Raw genomic sequence first — 19,699 nt, 5'->3', positions numbered from 1 at the left:
TTTGTATGCTAGCTAGTGTAATACCTTGGAAAATGAAAGTTTGCATGTATAGTAGAGAAAACATAGATCCAAGGTATTTAGGGTTGCATGTATACCTTAGGAGTGTTAAAATGCTCAAAACCCATCATATAAAGCCATGCATAAGCTTAAAGCTTCCAAGTTTATGGATTAATACTTTGTTTTAGAGTAGATTTGAAGTTTGGACGAAAGGGTCTTAAGGGATTAAGCCATCCATAGGTGGATTGGCTCACAAACCATTACGCCAGGTGTACTTCTATGTACGATGCACGTACTGGGTTCAAACCCCATAATCTGGTCAAGGGTAAGTATGCAGGGCATATGAGTTGGGTACGCTCAGTGTACTTGTAACTATGAGTTTAAAAGGGCTTCTGGTGCTTTTGGGCTGGGTCACGATTATTTGGGCCGATTAAGGGAAAGAGTAAAATGGTCTTTTACCCTAAGGAGTCGGGTTTAATAAATTAGGTTCCCGGTTTTGGTTTATGACTAAATTATTAATTAGGTTATCATTTGATTTATTAGTGTGGGGATTCTCCGGTTCAGTAGTCTGAACATCTATTTGTTTATCAGCAGATCAAGGTGAGTTTGCTCACTATACTGTAGGATACTAGGGTTGTATATGCTTGCTGTCTTTGTGAATCTTGTTGTATGTATGTATGCTTGTTTGCTATATGTATGTGGGGTGAAATAGACCCGAGGGTAAAATAGACCCGTAGAATTGAAAAATAATAATTGAGTTGAAATAGACTCGGGGGTGAAATAGACTTAGTACAGCCTTGAGCTGTCATGTGAGTTGAAATAGACTCAGGGGTGAAATAGACCCGGTACAGCCTTGTGTTGACATTTATGTATGGTATGTGGTATTTTAGGGAACTCACTAAGATTTGTGCTTACGGTTATAATTTATGTTTTAGGTACTTCCGGTTTAAAGGGGAAGAGCTCGGGATGATCGCATCGCACAAACCATGATTTTCTGCTTTATTTGATCCTTATGTACTTCTGGATGATTATTGACATACTCTGATTTCCCTTATGATTTTTATAAACATGTTTTTATTAAAGATGATATTAAAACAAAAATGAAATTTTTGGTCATAAATTTGTGGGATGTTACAATAAGGCGGCAACGAATAACTTATCCTGCTTCGCAACTATGTTGTCAATCTGCATTAAACGGTGTTTCTTTCAGTATCCCCAAGTAATCACGTTAAATCGCATTAGTAACTCTGACTTGGGGATTTAGTCTACTAAATAGATCCACGACAATCATATTTCCTCTTTTGGTAGCTCTAACTCGAGCAACCGTATATCTATATCACGGATCATCGTGAAATACTCCTTAGCTCGACTTGAGATATGACACATCTACAAGTTTTACTGACTCCATACATATTAACTCATATACAAACACATTATATATAATTTTCTATGGTTTATCATGCCATAAAAACATCCAAAATTGCATACTAATGAAACAAAACATTGTTGAAAATATATAAAATTAAAATTCAAACTCAATGAAAGGACATTATATGTGTGTTTTTTATTATTTTTTTTATAAACATGAACTCAATACTTATAATTTGATACACATCAATTCCCCATTTGAGTGTATACAACTTATAACCATCATTTTTAACATAAACACGATTTGTTCTTGTGTTAGTATTCAAGACTTTAGCTATACCACTATTGGTTCTTATTAAGAATTTAGAACACAAAACACTTAGCAGCGAAATCACAATAATTAAACACTAAGAATGAACAATGGATCAAAAGTTTTTGCAACTACAAGCAACCTAAATAATCATAGAGGGAAAAACATATTTACCTCTTAAAGTATTAAAGATGAAAAGAAGGCAAAGTATAGTTCCTCTATCAGTATTTCATCCCCCAATAACAATCAATCAAGTTATTTTTAGGTTACTAAGATGAAATCTCAAACCTTAAAAGGATTACCTCCTTTTTGATTTGCACCGTCAAGAAGAGAAAAGATATGGGAAATGATAAATCACGAATATTAGGCAAGTCTTGTGTTTGTATCTCAAGGATTTGCATGCCTTATATGGTGCACAACCCATAGAGATTATCTCCCCTCCAAGTTTGCTTAATGTTACTTGTGATATTAATACTATAATTTAAACTATTAACCTTTATGTAACATCCTGTTTCAGATCGCTTGTGATTTAAGGTTCGTGGGCCGTAACCCGGGCATGAGAAGGTTTTGAGGTTTTGAAGGAGAAAGGTTTAAGCCCTTTTTGGATATGGATAAGGTAGGTTGTATGATAAAAGGGTCCGAGTTGTGCTTTAGAGCCCAAGAGTATCGATAAAGGTGTTTGGCTCGGTCTTTTATGAATTTTGGGTTTTGTTCGCGGAGTTTTAAGGCTATGATGTGTTGCTAGAAGCGTAGGGCTTCTTGCCACCTTTCCGTGGATATAAGGTTCGTTGGAAACAGACTTATAACAAAGAACTTATGATAGTTTGAAGTTTTGGCAAGTTTAGTCCTTATTGAGAAATGGGTGGCAATTGGGTACGCGAGGCGTACACTTGTGTATGCACATCGTACTCATATGCTTTGCATGATCGCGGAGGCCACCTAGTACGCAGGGCGTACTAGGTCTAGAAAGAAACCTTAATATTTTGAGGTGACCCTATTTAAGGAACATGATGACCTCATTTTCAGCCACTATTTCCAGTTTCCAAGCCCTCTCAAACCCTAATCTCATTTCCCCTAGCTTGTGTAAGTATGGAGGCTCATTTGAGTGTTCTTGGTGAATCTATTGGTGAAGAAGGAGCCTTGAAAGATGATAGCTTGTGCTTCTAGCTTTTGGATATGAGTTCTAATCTTGTTGGTGCATCTTCCATAGGTATCAAGTTTAAAACTTGATCATTATCGTGATACTTTTGCTTTTGGGTCCGTTTTTAGGGTTTTATGTCCCAATATTGGAGCTTTGTGAGTTTAGTGAACTCCAAAGTAAATCTCCTATCCTTTTAAGTGTATTGGGTTGCCTTGATTCATAAAAATGAGAACTTGGTTGTCTAGACCTCTTCATGCATGTGTTAGGATGATTTAAAAGAGTCTTAATGGTTATTTTTGGAAGCTGGATCCCATTAAGACATGCATATTGATAAAGTCACCAACTTTATCAGTTAGGAGCTTGTAAAGCTTCCCTGAGGATTGGATGCTTTGGGCTGAAGTGGTTAAATCAAAAATAGAGTTTTTGGAACTGATTCGTACACCCCGTAAGTCCTAGTACGCCCCGCATACTGGTCTAGTTTCCCCGATTAGGAGTCGCATGTATGCTGAGCGTACCAGGGGAGGTACGCCCCACGTAGTCTCGTTGTGGGATTTTTGCGTTGTGGGCTTTGTCTCCTTGGTCCGTTTTGTTTGGACTTTCTGTTTAGGCCTCTAGTTCATCTGAGATTATTGTTGGGCAAAGATAAGCCTTGGGCTTAGGATAAGGCCCATATGGGGGTTGTGCCCAATTTGGAAAATGGGCCATTAGTGGATCTCTTGGTTAGGCCTTGGTGGGCCCATTGGGTTTGGGTCATTGTGAGCCTGTTTGGGTGGGGCCATCTTTAGGGCGTAGTGTTGGGGTGCAGCCTTGCATAGTTTTTTATTATGGTGTTGGGCTGTTTTGGCTAGTTCAGGAGCCAGTGCGCAGTAGCAGCGACAGTGTAGGATCCCTCATGTAGCGGTTGAGGTGAGTCTTCTCACTATACTTACCTGTGTGGTAATGCATGTGTGACCGGAGGATCTTATTTGTGTTATTGATCGGAGGGTCTTATGTATGTTGTTGACTGGAGGTTCTTATTTATATTATTGACCGAAGGGTCTTATTTATATTACTGACCGGAAGGTCTTATCTGCTTTATGTGTTATTATGCATTATGTCTTTATGACTTATGGTGTTATATTATTCTGTATATATATGTTGAGCTATGACCGGATGGTCTATACCGAGACGTGGGGCCAGAGGGTCTTGACTGAGACACATGACCAGAGGGTCCTTACCGAGATATAGCCATGAGAGGCTTATTATTTGTGTATGTGGTATTTTGAGGAACTCATTAAGCTTCGTGCTTACAAAGTTGATTTAAATGTGTTTCAAGTACTTTTGTAGATTTCGGGGAGGCGAAGGCATGATTGTACACATACGCCGGCTCATGAAGATTTGTGGATTTAGGGATACTCTGATCTTGTTTTGAAAATGACTTGTAACTTCTGTGATAATTTGGCATTATCAGTATTGTTTCGTGAATTAAAAATGAAAATTTTATCTTGAAATTTTAGGTGTTACACTTTATTTCATAAATGATTATTCTCCTTTAATTTATGGTTAACACATTGTTTATCAATGAATACAAAAATAGTCCCATAATTATTTATACTTGTTTTTTAAGATTAAACTATGTGTGTAACCCAATTGGCCAATACATTTATTATCGAGTTACTAATGTGTTGTGTCAGTTGACATATTTCCAACATTACCTTCTAAGCATGCCAAGTCTCCCATACCTTACTTGGTTTTTATATAAGTATGTGTTATGTATTCATTTTTAAAGATTGTATATATATATTCATCTAGAGTTGTATTATTTATAGTTAATTAATACAACTATCATCTAGTTCATTATATGTTATTACATTCTAAGTTTATTGCTTAATTTATGTCACTCCCCCAAACCAGAACGGCGGAAACGTCTGGGGGCGGATGGAGTGACTTCATGTACAATATCATAACAATTGAATAATAATGAAACATAGCAACACAAACATTCATACATTGAGATTTCAAGTATTACACTGTTTACAAAACTTAGTTGTTAAAAAGTTGAATACAAATAACTGAAAAGTAGGAAAAACATAAGGTGATGACGCCGACCCTCAAGAAGGGTTGAATACCTGTCTACTGGTTTCCTGAGAATATAAGTGATTTTGAAAAGTGTCAACAGTTAAGTTGGTGAGTTCATAAGCATTTCGCATGAAAAAGGTTTGTAACAGTTTCACGAAAGATGGTTTCGTATATTTCCAAAAAATTCGATATTTTCTTTAGTATGAACTAAAATTGAAAGTAATTCTTTTGTATATTTTCCTTGTAAAGTAATAATGTATATTTCCAGAAAAATGCAGTATTTTCTTAAAGGCGAACTATAGTCTTAAACCCTAAGACCACGATGGAAGTGAATATTATACAAAAAAATAGTATATAGTTTAAATATCTTTCAATAAAACTAATGAAGTGTCAGCTTCTCATAAACCAAATAGTTTTGCTAATATCTATGTGAGTTCTTATAACCATGCTTAATATGACTGTTATGCCTGAACGACATTCTTCAGGCGTCGGAGTTGGTAGACTTTTGTCACCCTAGACTTGCCGGTCTAACTGTAGCGAACAGGTGATGTGTGGGGTTGTCAATCCCGTATAGACCTATACACAACGGTCTCGCTCTCCCTCCAGGAGACTTTGGTAATAACGCAGGACTTAAGGTGTACACTAGGTAGGTACGTTGAAGGAAAGTCTAACAAGAGCATTAACAGATTTACGTGAACTATGACTCCCTTTTACTATCAAAATAAGATAATTATGCCTTTAAATAATTATGTGTACCTTTAAAATGTGTGGTTTGTGACCTCCAAACTATACTGATTATAGTTTATTATGTTTGTTTGTCAAGACAATTTATATAATATATATATATATATATATATATATATATATATATATATATATAAGTTAACATGTCTAGATGTTTGAAAAGAATACATCATATAAGCTTACATCTAACACAAGTATAAGAACTTTGTTCATAATTTTTAGTGGTCTCAAACCAGTGTGAAAATGTTCATCTTCACAGACTGGTCCGAAATCATTTCTGAAATGATAGACAGTTTTGTAAGAATCTCCATAAATTGTAGAAAAACCGTATGAATGCGTGCGGGTAGTCTTTAGAAAGGTATAAACCTGAACTATTTGCATATTGAACAGTTTTGAAAAATATTAAGTTTAAGATGGTCAAAACAGTCCGTGAATAGACCATAATTTTTCTGTTGAAAGCTGATGTTTAAGTTTAGATTATGTTTTGGCGTTGTAACTTGTATCCCCCCCCCCAATAAAACTTGAATAAAACATGAAAAATTAGGGGTATAAACTCACCTTGTTGATTTCGTGAGTTGAAGGAAGAAGAAGAAGGAAGTTTTCGAGCCTAGCTTGGTCTTGGAGAGATCCTCGAAAAGTTGATGTTCTAAGGGTCATACACACGAAAAATGAGTGTGTAAATGGAATGATCTTTACACAAACATGTAATAAAACACTTTGAGTTTCACAAGGAACTTACCAAGGTGCCTAGGACTGATCTTGTGGTGATGATGCTCAAGATTTGGAGAGAAGGGATGAGAGGAAGTTCTTGAGAGCAAAGTGGGTGAAAATGAAATTGTGAGGGGTGTGTGTGTGTGTTTTCGGCTGCAAACATAAGAGGGGGGAAGAGAGTTTACTTTGTTGATGGTTGATGTGAAGCTTGCTTGGAAACATGTTGGTCCATAGCATTGTTATTTGGGGGTTAAAAATGAGGTGGAAACGTTTTTTTTGCAATTTTTTTTTGTCTAATACCAACCGAAAACCATAGGGGTTTTGGCCCCTTATGGCTCTTCAAAGGGGTTTTCGATTTTAGGGTGGCCGAAAACACCCTATCTCTTTAAAGGGTTTGCGATTTTGAAGAATGTGGGGGCTTTAGGGCTTAATTTGGCCCAATATAAGGGTTTTCGGTCCAATAAAGCCCAATGGAAAGGGTTTTCGCCCTAGGGTGTTTGGGCCGAGAATTCTTGGGTCAAGGCCCAAAATTGATTGGGCTTAGCTATTGGATCAAGTTTTGGGCTTGCATGAGGTTATTACTACTTGATTAATATGTATTCATATAACATTGTTGTTTTGGACTTCAATAGTTAGTGAAATAAGGTTACATTTAGGGGATTGCTTTGCACATGAATCACAATCTCAACCCTAAATTTTCTAGTTGTGACAATTTACATATTCCACAACTTATAATTCCAAATATATTAAGTTTGATGTTAGATGTTTAAAGATTCCAACGCAACAAGTTTTGATTAACTTTTATCATTAAAATGTTTTTGAAAATAATTAGAATTTTCACTGTTATGTTTAAAGAGTTTTCTTGAAAATAAATCATAAGCTAATTTTCAAAATGGTCGATTTTGGGGATGCAACATAGTGATTAAAGGTTAAAACAAGTATAAACAATTAAGTTGAACATAAAGAGGGTTAAAGTTAAACAATGCACAATATACAAAAACACAAATAATGGAAGTAAATAATAGCAATAAAACATGGACCCTACACTAATCATGAGACTTGGAACATATATTAGCAAAAACATGTCGAAAATAAAGAGGTAACACAGGTGAGACTCATAGAAATATAAGCAAACACATAAACAAAGGCTACCATACAAACTACAAACAAAAACAAAGGTCATGCTCAAATACTACTAATTTTGATGCTTACATTGATTTTGATTAAATGAAGTTTTGAAGGGTAACATTGCTTGAATCGAAATGGAGCCTTGAAATTGTTATGTTGAAAATGAAGATGAATGGAATTATATGTGATGGATTTTCAAAGCCATTTTCATGAAGGATTAAATTTTGATTGCAAAAATAATGCCCAATCGATTCGATGGGTGAAGTGAATCGAAATTGTTGCTTTGAATTTATATGAATGATTTAAAGTTTTGATGGTTTTCAGTGAGATGAAAAAGGATCGAAATTGGCTAGATTTATCCAGTGAGTCGAGTTGCTCTTTTCGATGATGGGCCTAGATGCGAGTTTCAAATTTAGTGAATTTTTGTTGGAATCAATCTTGAAGAGGATTCAAGTATAAAGTAAAGCTTTAACCGATTAATTTTCATTGGAGTCTCGAAAGTGATTTTAAATGACGCTTTTTCGATTAGATGAACAGTTGTGGACGCAAACATTTTTAATAGCAGTGGCACAAAAAAAATTCGTCCAAATATATTAACATAATTTTTTTTTAAAAGTCCTAGTACATTAAACCGATCCATTACATCTTAATATTCAAATTTGACATATACGAGTACACATTTTTTGAAACTGATCCATTACATCTTCGATCTTCACATTCATAAGAGCTTCTTTTTCAACATAAGAAATCATGGCATCGTTCAAAAAATCATCACCTATTTTGCTACGTAAGTCCGTCTTCAAAAACTTCATCGCAGAAAAAACATCTTTCGACTGTTGCGGTCGCGACGGGTAAAACCAAAACCAACATCAACAACCTATAAACAATAGGATAAGAGCGATGTTTCCTCATTTCCACCATCAAACGAGAAAGGTCGGAAATTCCTTGCAAGCTCGTGAACCGGTCATCTTTATGCAATGCATGATAATATATTTCAAGTTCACCATCAAGTTGCATCCTTTCCACATCATCAAAATCATTTTTGTACAACTCACTCAACTTTAACAACTTTGTTTTGTCAAATTTAGTAAATGAATCATAAGGACTCAAATCCCCCATATATTCTAGTAATTGGGTGCTAATTTCACTAAATCGGTCCCTGAATTTTGTATTTTGCATATCCATAACCGTGTTGAAAATTTTAACTTCAAAATGATAGTGATTAGCAACGTTAGTCTTACGGCCTCTCGATGTGACATAATTTTCCATCATCTCTACAATATTAATATTATGTTTTTGACAAAAAGTGAATACCTTCGATAAAAGTTTAGCAAACCCCATGTCTCTTAAAGACTTTAATGCCTCCATTGTCCCTCTAACCAAATAAGCCACTTCTAAAATGTCTTGATCCTTTTTTTGAAGATGCTTTGACAGTACATTCGTGAGGTGTAAATTTTCATACATCAAATGTAAGTATAACACGAAATCAAGTGTCTTAAAATATCTTAAGATACCAAATGCTTGACTTCGGTTACTTAAGGTGGATCCTTCCTGTAACATCCCATTTTTTTAGTACCTTCAAATTCATCCCTCGGATTTTAATTAGGTCATTTTGGCCCTTGATTTATAAGGAAGTGAAAAAAGGAGGCCCTAGTGGCAAAACGGTAAGTTTGGAAAATTAAGTAGTACGTTGGGTGTACATGTGGTACGCTAATCGTACTAGGGCGTGCCCTAGTACGCTAGGCGTACACATGTGTACGCTGGGTGTATGTGTGCCAGGATGGAACCCTAACTTTTAGGGTTTGTGGAGTATTTAAGCACCTTATGGACCATACCCTCTCATCTCTTTCAGCCTCCACACCTCCCTCAGATGTCTTGAGAGAACCCTAGCCTCCTAGTGACCATTCTTGAGCTTATAAGTGTGTTTTTGGTGCCTTCAAGTAGGAGCTTGTGCATCAAGGAGCCAAGGAGGGAAGATTGGCATGTAGATCTTGGTTTTTCATCTGTTTTGGGAGCCCCAGAAGGTAAAAAGCTTGGAACTTTATACTTGTATGAGATATCTCTAGTCATTTTAGCTTTATGGAAGCATTCTTGTCCCAAAAGTCCCAAAATGGTGACCGTACACTTCCTCAATTGATGATTATGATTTCTGGAAACTCTTATGTTTAAACTATTTTGAAACAAATTGTAATAACTGAGTGGTTTTTAAATGAGTTAAAGTTTTAAATTGGCTCGAATTTTATGGATGTTACAAGTTGATATCAGAGCCTTGGTTTGAGTGAATTGGAGAAAGATTCGTGTGAATCCAGTCTCAAACTAAGGAAAAAGATTTTCAAAATAATTTTAAATGGTTTTCAAAATAAGAAAGGAGGATACGAAGTGTACGATCAACCGGAGCCAGTAAGTAAACCCCAAAATACCATACATTTATTTGATATTGTGATATGTTATAACAACATGCTAGTACTAGGCTAGGGATCTTCAAGAATTGTCTGATTACATGATGCTTGCTAGCCTAGGATTTTCCTTATATGAGATTGATATCATTACTGTAGTTGCTTAGGGTATGCATCACGGTTGTACATAATTAAGATCTTATAGCCTGAGAATGTTTGATTTGGCCTTATGTTCTGTTCTTTTTGATTAGGGGCTTAGGATAGGATCATATATTCGAAAGTCTATAGGGTCCAGCGTTATGTATGGCAAGCATACACTAGTGTTGCAGGGTTGGTGGAAGTTTCATGGATAGGTGGGTTGTGTGAGGTCGGGAGGCCTGTTATGAGATATTTAGCTTTCCTCTAGGAGTGAGGATTGAGCGCTCACTATGATTATGTATATTGTTAGGGCATTGTGATGATACTTGAGACAAATATGGGTAGGTGTGGAAGGTAATAGGGGCCCGTACTACTGAAAGCACATGACCCATACGCGTAGCAAGGAAGTCACAACCCCTAGGGTTGGGTTGGGAGTTGGTCCCCTGTCATTATATGGATTATTAGAGATCTTTATGGTGCCTTACTAGAATGGTGGTTACGAGACGTCTTGAGACCAGATCCAGGTTAGGTTCGGGAGATGGCGGCCAAGATAGGCCAACATTTTCAGAGGATCGTATCAGTGAGATCATCCGGGTGGAGGTGATCAAGATTATCCGGGGACAGTTGCCAGAGATGTTTGGGTCTCTTAAGACCGCCATGGTTGAGTATTTCTTTGAGCGTTATGCAACCCTTGCTAAGACGGCTGTCGCATCAGCTACAACAGCTGTATCGATGACAGGGGGAGGAGTTGGTCGAGCTTTCCAGTATCGGGACTTGTTTCTAGGACATATTCTGATGAGCAGAGGAATGCAGTTACTTGAGATCAGGGAGATATTCTGTACTCATTGCATTCCACGGGTTGAGCGGGAGAGGCTAGCACATGAGTTTCTAGATTTGAGTCTCGGGGGTTTGTTCGAGGCTGGAATGTGAGTCGCTGGGACTTCAGAAAGGAGTGATGATTATGTTCAGTTGGGGTTTTGCAGCTGGAAGTGGAATGGTTAATTGATGGATTGGACTGTCGTTTTATAGGGTAAGGATTGTGCCCTTCCAGTTTTTTTTGAGCTCGAAGGAGTGAGCAGGCTTGTGACCTAGGATCAGGTTGTATTCCGATTCGGGGTCAGTTGGTTGCAGGGATTGGCGACATTGTTTCAACGCCAGTGAGCGCAGGTGGGTCGATGTGGCATAAGTATTTTGTGGGGTCCAGTTTGCCTTGGATCTCTTGTATTGGACGGTAACGATTGATTGTGCGATCTATTGCACTTTTGGGATTGTAGACTATGTCTTGGGATTAGTTTGAAGCCCGGTTTAGGGCAGAGGTTGCTTTAGCTGCTACAGTTCAGCTGTGGACGTTTGAGCGGGTAAGTGAGTCAGGGTACGAACCCTGAAGAAAATTATTTCTAGAGCCCGAGATCGGGAAAATTGTTTGGAACACCTTTGGAAAAGGGGTATCATGTGGGAGGTCTGCGGATAGGGTCCCACAGAAGGGTTATTTAGCATTATCAGGATTCAGTGGTTTTAGCAACCGTTAGTGATTGGCGAACGAAAGCACCAAGGGAAGTAGCTCGTCGCCGAGGTATTAGTTGGAGCATCTATCTTTTGGTCTGCAGGACTGGAGTAAGGGGTCATTCTAGCATTAGTGACTGTTGGTTTCATTGGAATTCAGGAAGTGTTCATCTGGTTCTTAGAAGTGTGTGATCATTTGGGATTGGCTAGTAATGGAGCGCTACTTAGGAAGAGTTGGTTGACATTGGATCGATCGTTTGGAAGTGAGAAGGATTGGGAATCCTCCAATTTTCATGTGTTGTGAAGGCTTAGTCGAATCTAAGTGGGGGAGAGTTACCCCGGGATGCAGAAGCGGGATACGTTTTGAAATGGGGATAAGTTTCACAACCCGACAGGGAGAATGGAGGCCCCAATGGCTACTTGGTTTGAGGGTTGTGTTGGTTAGGGTTCGATAAAACTCCCCAGCATAAGAAACACATCTTCTTGGTGTTTGATAGCAAAATTTAGGGAACCAGGTCGGGGTTCTAGTCATGAATTTAGTTCAGTTCGAGTGTTCGGTCGAGGGTATGCTCGACTCTGAGGATCTTTGGATTGATAGATTGAGGGTTTTGTTAGCTGTAATGGCTCGGCCGATACATTTGTTGGATAAGGTGTCTAAGTCCATAATTATATTTGGTATGTACTTGACCCAACCCGGCATGGTCCATTTGGGTTACATGGCATCATGCATTTGGATAGACTAAATGAGAGAAATAACACTTGTGGTTTATTAATATATTATAAGTTCTAATATATTAATAATATTATTTAATTAGTATCGATCAAGAATTAATTTGGAATTAATTAAGTGATCAAAATATGACTAATTAAATATATAGGTTAATTATGTAAATCATCCATAACTTGTATAGTGGCTAAAAGGCTCCATGGATTATCAAGTTTGGTTAAACCCATAGGATGCTCCATGGGAGTTACAAACCCATGGGTCATGGAAATGAAGAGTCATGTCACATTAGGGTTTACATGGTGTATCCCTAGATGTGACACACTATATAAGGAACATGATACTCACCAAAATCGGTACACTAAGAACAAGAGAGGGCTAGGCCGATTTTTACAAGTTTTATACATTCTCTTAAGTTATTCCAAAGCATTTGGTGTTGTGTGAAGCATTTGAGGCATCACACTTGGGGTGCTAGGCTCTCAAGGTTATCAAGGAATCAAATCAACTACAAGGTATGTAATTCTAGCCATCTTTTAGATTAAAAGTTCCCCATGTATGCTAGATAAGATTTTGAACCTTAGAAATCATATTTTGCATGTACTTTATACAAACATAGATCCAAGGTTTTCTAGGGTTGCATGTATACTTAGGAGTGTTAGAATGTGTAACGCCTGTAGATCCGTACATATAAAGAACACCGAAATCCGAGTTATAACGAAGAAGTTATGGCCCGTCGAAGTTTTTCGTCAAAACCGGCACGACACCGGGAGACGTAAATAGTGAGTTTAAGATAGAGGACTTTTTAGACTTAGTGATCTAAACCAAAGTTGTAGTATAAGTTAAACCGAGAGCATCCATAAAAAGAACGCCCAAATCTGACTTCGTATGAGGAAGTTATGATTTTTCTAAGATTCGGCTTAGCAGTGCACGACCCGAAACTCGAATTTTAGTTCGAGCGGTTTTTAGCTTACGCCACCTAAATGAGAGTTGAAGATCTCATTAATAGGAACTCAACGGTAAAAATACATACGAAAACGGAGTCCGTATGAAGGAGTTACGAATTCTTCACGGTCATTTAACAGTCTAAACGCCTCCTACTGTTAAATTTGAGATTGGTCGAGAATTAGCCGACGAAGTCTAAATGAAAGTTGTAGATCTTGATTTTACCTACGCGTTGAAAAAAAGAACGCCGAAAACAGAGCTCGTATGCGAGAGTTATGATTTTTCTAAGTTTGAAGGCTGATACGCGATAGGGGTGACGTGGCACCACCAGAATTGGACACGTGGCACCACCAGAAGGCCACCACATGCACCAACTCGGTGAGTAGGTCCCCTTACTTGGTGAGTCCATCAGATATTTTCACTATAAATAGAGGTGTCGGGTCTAGCCTCTTCTTCACACCTCCCAAACCTTATTTCTCTCTCTACACTCTCTCTCTAAGCTCCCTAGCCCCCCTAAAAGCCTAGGTAAACCCCCTAGAACCCGAAGGAAGCCCTGAGGCTCCCCGAGTCCCGAGAAAAGAGCCCTTTCGACTTAGAAACGCTGCTCCAGCGAAGCCTGGTTTTGAGAAAAACCCGCTGTAAGTGAGCTACGCCTAACCTATCTTTAGTTTAAATTATGTTTTAATATAGTAATGTTATTAGGACCTTATAATAAGTACTTGGGCTATTATTATGGGTTATATAAGTATCGTTTAACGCTTATATAATAGTAATAATAGCTAGACTATTAATTAGTCGTGGTGAATATTAGACTAAACCCTAGTGGTACTGATACTAGTTTTTATCGAAGGAAAATTGTTTTAAGAGTATCGAAGCGCTGTCCGAGTGCTGAGTCACCACATAATCAAGTGAGTGCATAGTTAATTTCATCTTACACATAGATATGAAGTATTTTAAATAAATTACGTGCTATGTGTGCATACTATCTCTATACTTGCTATCTATGCTGGATGAACAATTTTATACAAGTTTTACATGATTTAAACTGAATATGTATTTTATATCTACAAAATGTGTTGGGTAGAACATGGGTAGATGTAATAAGTTTCTGTGTGACCAAATAATATAATGAGAGGCCTCGATATAGATGTTTTGATGATCCAGTCATCTAGCGGAGTATATATGACGACCACGGACTTTTCTAGACAGTCTAGTGGAACGCTAGCAGGATCGCAACATGTAAGTGTTTATTTGAACTGTGTGTTTATTTGATCTGTGTGAAGTACTCCATCCCCCACATGGTTGCCTTATTTGACATGAATTGCTAAGGAACCCCCGAAGCATGTGTTGTCACCCCGATGAAAGTCCTTAGACTAGGTCCCTTGTGTTAGATGTCTTAGGGACGTAAAGTGAGGATAGTGGGAACGGGTAATCGGGTTTGTTTGGTTTGATAAAATTAATAAACTTATTTATTGTGGGATGAAAACCCTTTGTACTCACCAGGTTTCCCAACCTAACCCACTCAGTTTATTTATATCACAGGTGTTGATATGAAGTCACATTACACTGAGAGATTAAAGAGATGTAGATCACTAGTGATAATGAATGTAAGTTCTGTTTATGCTTATGTATATGTATTAACGATGACATCCCAAACGTTTTAAAATGAATAAAAATACATTTCTTCAAAAATGCTTTGATAACGTATTTATCATGTTTTACTGGGAACAAATTCCGCAATATTTTTATGAAAAGAAGTACTCTGATTTTTATAAAGCATAAACAAAATCGGTCTTTTCTGGCCGTGAAAATGGGGATGTCACAGTTGGTATCAGAGCACTAGTTTAAGTGAACTAGGAATATGGATTTATTTCTAGACTTAAACTTAGAATGCTAAGCAATGATTGTGAGGAGTGTGTCTAATAAAATTTAGGTAATACACCTGAATAGACACAAGCACTAGCTTATTTAGGGAAAATTAATAACATGCTTTTATGTACTAAATGATTTATGATATGCATTATATGACCGGATCTATGGTCTGTTCACTTCAGGAAGAGAGGAAGTTGGGTTTCCGATACTTTGGATCATCAGGATTTTGTCTGGTTGGCCGGTAGTGGTAGGAATGTTGTTGATGGGAATCACTTGCGAGACTGTATTCTATGGGTATGGTGGACGACAAGGAGCGACATGGTGGATTATCGTCGATATTATGAGGACATCTTATCCGTATGGTCTATTAGGTGGCATGTTGTGCTTGATCGGTCTGAGGCGATCCTGCTCTATGCAATAGGCCAAGATACCCGGTGCAGGTCGACAGTAAGTCGTAGGCACAAGGTTCAGCAGAATATGATCCATGGTTCTATTTTCAGGTAGGAACCTCAAGATCCCATGGTTGAGTAGTTCGTTAGTAGTGTTAGGCAGAGAACTAGCGATGGTTAGTATGAGTGGTCTGTCAGGAAGCCAGACTGAATTCAAGTTTCCAGATTGCGGGTTTAGGTAGAGTAAGGTTGTGTGTTGCATGGGTTTATGGGTTCGTCTTCTCTGGAACGAAAAGTTCCCGTTGGGTCTCCTTTGAAAGTCGTCGGATGTCATGGTTATGGAGGTGCCCCTCAGGATGTCGGGATGTCGGGGATGGTAAGGAGCGATTTCGAGGACGAAATCGAATTTAAGTGGGGGAGAGTTGTAACATCCAATTTTTCCAGTAGCTTCAAATTCATCCCTCGAATTTTAATTAGGTCATTTTGGCCCTTGATTTAGAAGGAAGTGGCAAAAGGAGGCCCTAGTGGCAAAATGGTAAGTTTGGAAAATTAAGTAGTACGTTTGGGCGTACATGTGGTACACTAAGCGTACTAGGGCACGCCCTAGTATGTTGGGCATACGTGTGCCAGGATGAAACCCTAACTTTTAGGGTTTGTGGAGTATTTAAGTACTTTATGGACCATACCCTCTCGTCTCTTTCAACCTCCACACCTCCCTCAGCCGTCTTGATAGAATCCTAGCCTCCTAGTGACCATTCTTGAGCTTATAAGTGTGTTTTTGGTGCCTTCAAGAAGGAGCTTGTGCATCAAGGAGCCAAGGAGGGAAGATTGGCTTATAGATCTTGGTTTATCATCTGTTTTAGGAGCCCCAGAAGGTAAAAAGCTTGGAACTTTATACTTGTATGAGATAGATTTAGTCATTTTAGCTTTATGGAAGCATTCTTGTCCCAAAAGTCCCAAAATGGTGCATGTTATGATTTGGACGAAAAGAGCTGTCCTTTCAGACCTTATAAGAGGTCCTAAGTGATAAAAATGAGGTCCCATTAGCTGAATGTGTCCTATGCATGAAAAAAGAAGGTCTTAATGGATTAAGACCAAGTATTAAGAGCTTTCTAGACGTCCAAAGTGATAAAGTTCATGACTTCATGGGTCCTAGGCATGTTAGGTCACTAGATCTGAAGTTTGGGATTAATTGCTTAAGCCATTAAGCACTTAATAAGGTTTTAGCAAACCCTCGAGTACATCTAGCGTAAATCCAGTATGCCCAACGTACTGGGTCAACCAACCCGATGTTGGTCAACATCTGGACGAGTACGCCCCGCGTACGTCCTCTATTGGGCCTTTGACAAATGGGCTTCGGGTTTTGGGTTATTTATGGACTAGTTGGATTTGGGCCTTTGCTAGACTTTATGAATAAGATATTTTGGGCCAATTAGTGATAAGGGATCATGGGATTAGGCCCCAATAGGAAGTTGGGCCCAATTTAGTAAATTGGGCTCGATTTAGTAAATTGGGCCAATAATGGGTTTTGTATTTGGACTTTCAAGGTTATGGAATTGGCATTGGGCCTTGGCCCAATAAAGAGAATGGACATGATGGATTGTGTGGACTCCCCCTTTAGTCAAGATTGTTATGGTGTGTAATGACTTGGTATTTATTATTTGGATAGTTCGGGATCTTTGGTGAGGCAGCGATTCGGGAGTTCGATTCTTCAGTTCGGATCGACTTTGCGAGGTGAGTTATCCTCACTATACTCAAGGGTCTAAGGAACCAAGGCCGACCCTTTGATTTGTTATTTGGGAGTGTTACTGTTGTGATATGTTAGCTCAGTATCCTGGTAGATAGGATGGTTATATGCTAGTATGATCTGTTAGATCAGTATCCTGGTAGATAGGATGGTTATATGCTAGTATGATCTGTTAGATTAGTATCCTGGTAGATAGGATGGTTATATGCTAGTATGATCTGTTAGCTCGGTATCCTGGTAGATAGGATGGTTATATGCTAGTATGATCTGTTAGATCGGTATCCTAGTAGATCGGATGTGGTTATGCTTAGTGACCTATAGTTTGGTATGACTGTTTGTATGCTGGTAGGAGGTTACCTGTTATGTGTGCACATGATTGATTGGTAGTTAAGGTTATTCTATCCCGAGGATGATAGGACCCTAGTATGTTGTTTTTTTAGACTGTTATATGATTATCTGATATAGGTGCACATGTTTGATTGGTTATGTTGGCATTCCAACCTGATGGTTGAGGGCCTGGGTATTCCATCCCGATGGATGATTGGACCCATAGTATCGGTTATATATATGTATAGTATGTTGGCATTCCAACCCGATGGTTGAGGGCCTGGGGTATTCCATCCCGATGGATGATTGGACCATAGTATTTGTTATATATGTATTGTGTGTGGGCATCCCAACCCGATGGTTGTGGGCCGAGAGTATTCCATCCCTAGGATGATTGGACTCGTAGTATGTTGGCATTCCAACCCGATGGTTGAGGGCCTGGGGTATTCCATCCCGATGGATGATTGGACCCATAGTATGTTGTTTGTTATTTTATGTGTATTGTTGTGTGTATTAGAATTTTAGGGGTAACTCACTAAGCTTTCGGGCTTACAGTTTCAGTTTATTGTTTCAGGTTCAGTGGATGGCCGCGGGGAGGCGAATGCGTGACCGTACACTTCCTCGATTAATGATTATGAATTATGGGAACTCTGATGTTTAAACTATTTTGAAAACAAATTGTAATAACCGAGTTAAAATATTTAAATTGACTCAAATTTTATGGATGTTACACTTCCTCTTCAACATAAGCAAGAACATTAAGAACCTCTGGAAATAAGTTCATCAAACTTGTGATTTTTTTGAAATGTGAACCCCATCTTGTATCTCCTGCTCGAACAAGAGAGCTCTCTTGATATAACCCTCTTCCAGTTTCAAGTTCACCATTTCCAATTGACTTTTGCACCTTATCTCTTTTACTTTCCCATAGCATGTCTTGTCTTTTACATGAACCACCAAAGAAAGTTGTTAAAGAAGTCTTCAACACCATCATGCTTCTTTGCTACACCCACAATAACTAACTGAAGTTGGTGTGAAAAGAAATGCACATAATGCGCTGAATCATTATCTTGTAAAATCAAAGCTTTTAGACCATTGAATGCACCTCGCATATTGCTTGCCCCATCGTAACCTTGTCCTCTTACCTGATAAAAAAACAAATAAAACATTAAAGCAAATAATATTCAATTAAAATTCATATTAAAGGAAAAAAAGTTTTAATTACCTGGGACATACTCAACTTGTTATGGGTAAAAACTTCATCTATGGCCGCTTTAAGAGTCAAAGAGGATGTATCCTTCATGTGCACAACTCCAATGAATCTTTCCTTCACCACTCCAAGGTTGTCAACATATCTCAAAACTATGGCCATTTGCTCTTTTTTTGATACATCATTAGATTCATCAACCAATACAACAAACACATCCTTACCAATTTCTTTGCAAATACTTAAAATTATCTTTGTTGCAAAGCGTTCAACTATTTGCTTTTGAGTCCTCGGGCACATCACTTGATTATTTTGAGGAGCATTTTCTAAGGTAACATTGCGAATGCCTTCATTATAATCTCTCATGCAAGATAATAACTCAAAGAAAGCCCTCTATTAAGGGATTCACTCGACTCATCATGACCCTAAAATGGTAAACCATTTTTCAATAAAAATTTACAACACCTAATTGAAGCACCTAAACGAAGTTTATAGTTACTCTCCCCAATTTTGGTTTGCTTCTTGAAGGCTGCACTAATAGACTGTTTTTCTTTTAATAAAAATTCATAATTTTCTCTTGCTTTGTGATGAAAACTATCAATACCACCCATATGATCTCTTAATGAATTTTTTTTATTCCAGGTATCAAAACCTTATGAAACAAATGCATCTCTCCCATTTTGGTTTCCCACCATGTCTCCATGGTTAACAAGGTCCTTGAAGCAAATATGCCATCCTTATTTCATCTCTTTGATTTAGATTGTAAGTTGTAATCTTTGGTCTAACACCTGGGTTATTTGGAAGATCTTTCAATTTAACACTTGTAATTGGAGTAGTTGTAGGTTGTGGATTTAGTTACATTAGAAACTGAAGGGAATGATTGATTAGAAGGACATGGTCTTTTAGAGGATCCTTCAAAACTTAAATCACTGGAGCATGGTCTTTTGGAGGATTCTCCAACACTTGATTTATTGATGCTTGTTCTTCCAAAAAAGGATCC

The 19,699-nt window shown here is 38.0% G+C and overlaps 1 protein-coding gene across 1 annotated transcript; it reads right to left on the bottom strand.

Annotated features, from left to right (window-relative positions):
- Positions 1–8,240: 8,240 nt before the first annotated feature.
- LOC145095864 (uncharacterized) lies at positions 8,241–18,999 on the bottom strand. Its single transcript, XM_079033681.1, has 5 exons — positions 18,718–18,999; positions 18,542–18,637; positions 18,262–18,495; positions 8,772–8,882; positions 8,241–8,516 (listed from the first exon to the last, which is right to left on the bottom strand). Exons 1-5 carry the CDS (start codon positions 18,997–18,999, stop codon positions 8,241–8,243), a joined length of 999 nt encoding a protein of 332 aa, XP_078889807.1.
- Between the last annotated feature and the right edge of the window lie 700 nt (positions 19,000–19,699).

The sequence above is a fragment of the Lactuca serriola genome, chromosome 3 (genome assembly GCF_051521515.1).
Source record: "Lactuca serriola cultivar US96UC23 chromosome 3, Lser_US96UC23_V15, whole genome shotgun sequence".
Lineage (NCBI taxonomy): Eukaryota > Viridiplantae > Streptophyta > Magnoliopsida > Asterales > Asteraceae > Lactuca > Lactuca serriola.
This window is presented reverse-complemented; position numbering and strand designations above follow the sequence as displayed.

What these genes read in the sequence shown, in the direction of transcription:
- LOC145095864 (XM_079033681.1), bottom strand. Translation starts at nt 18,999, where the DNA reads ATGTGCCCGAGGACTCAAAAGCAAATAGTTGAACGCTTTGCAACAAAG. An exon ending in ATAATGATTCAGCGCATTAT is followed by an intron (nt 18,496 to 18,541) that starts GTGCATTTCTTT and finishes TTGTGGGTGTAG; the next exon opens with CAAAGAAGCATGATGGTGTT. An exon ending in TTGCTAAACTTTTATCGAAG is followed by an intron (nt 8,517 to 8,771) that starts GTATTCACTTTT and finishes AAGTTGTTAAAG; the next exon opens with TTGAGTGAGTTGTACAAAAA.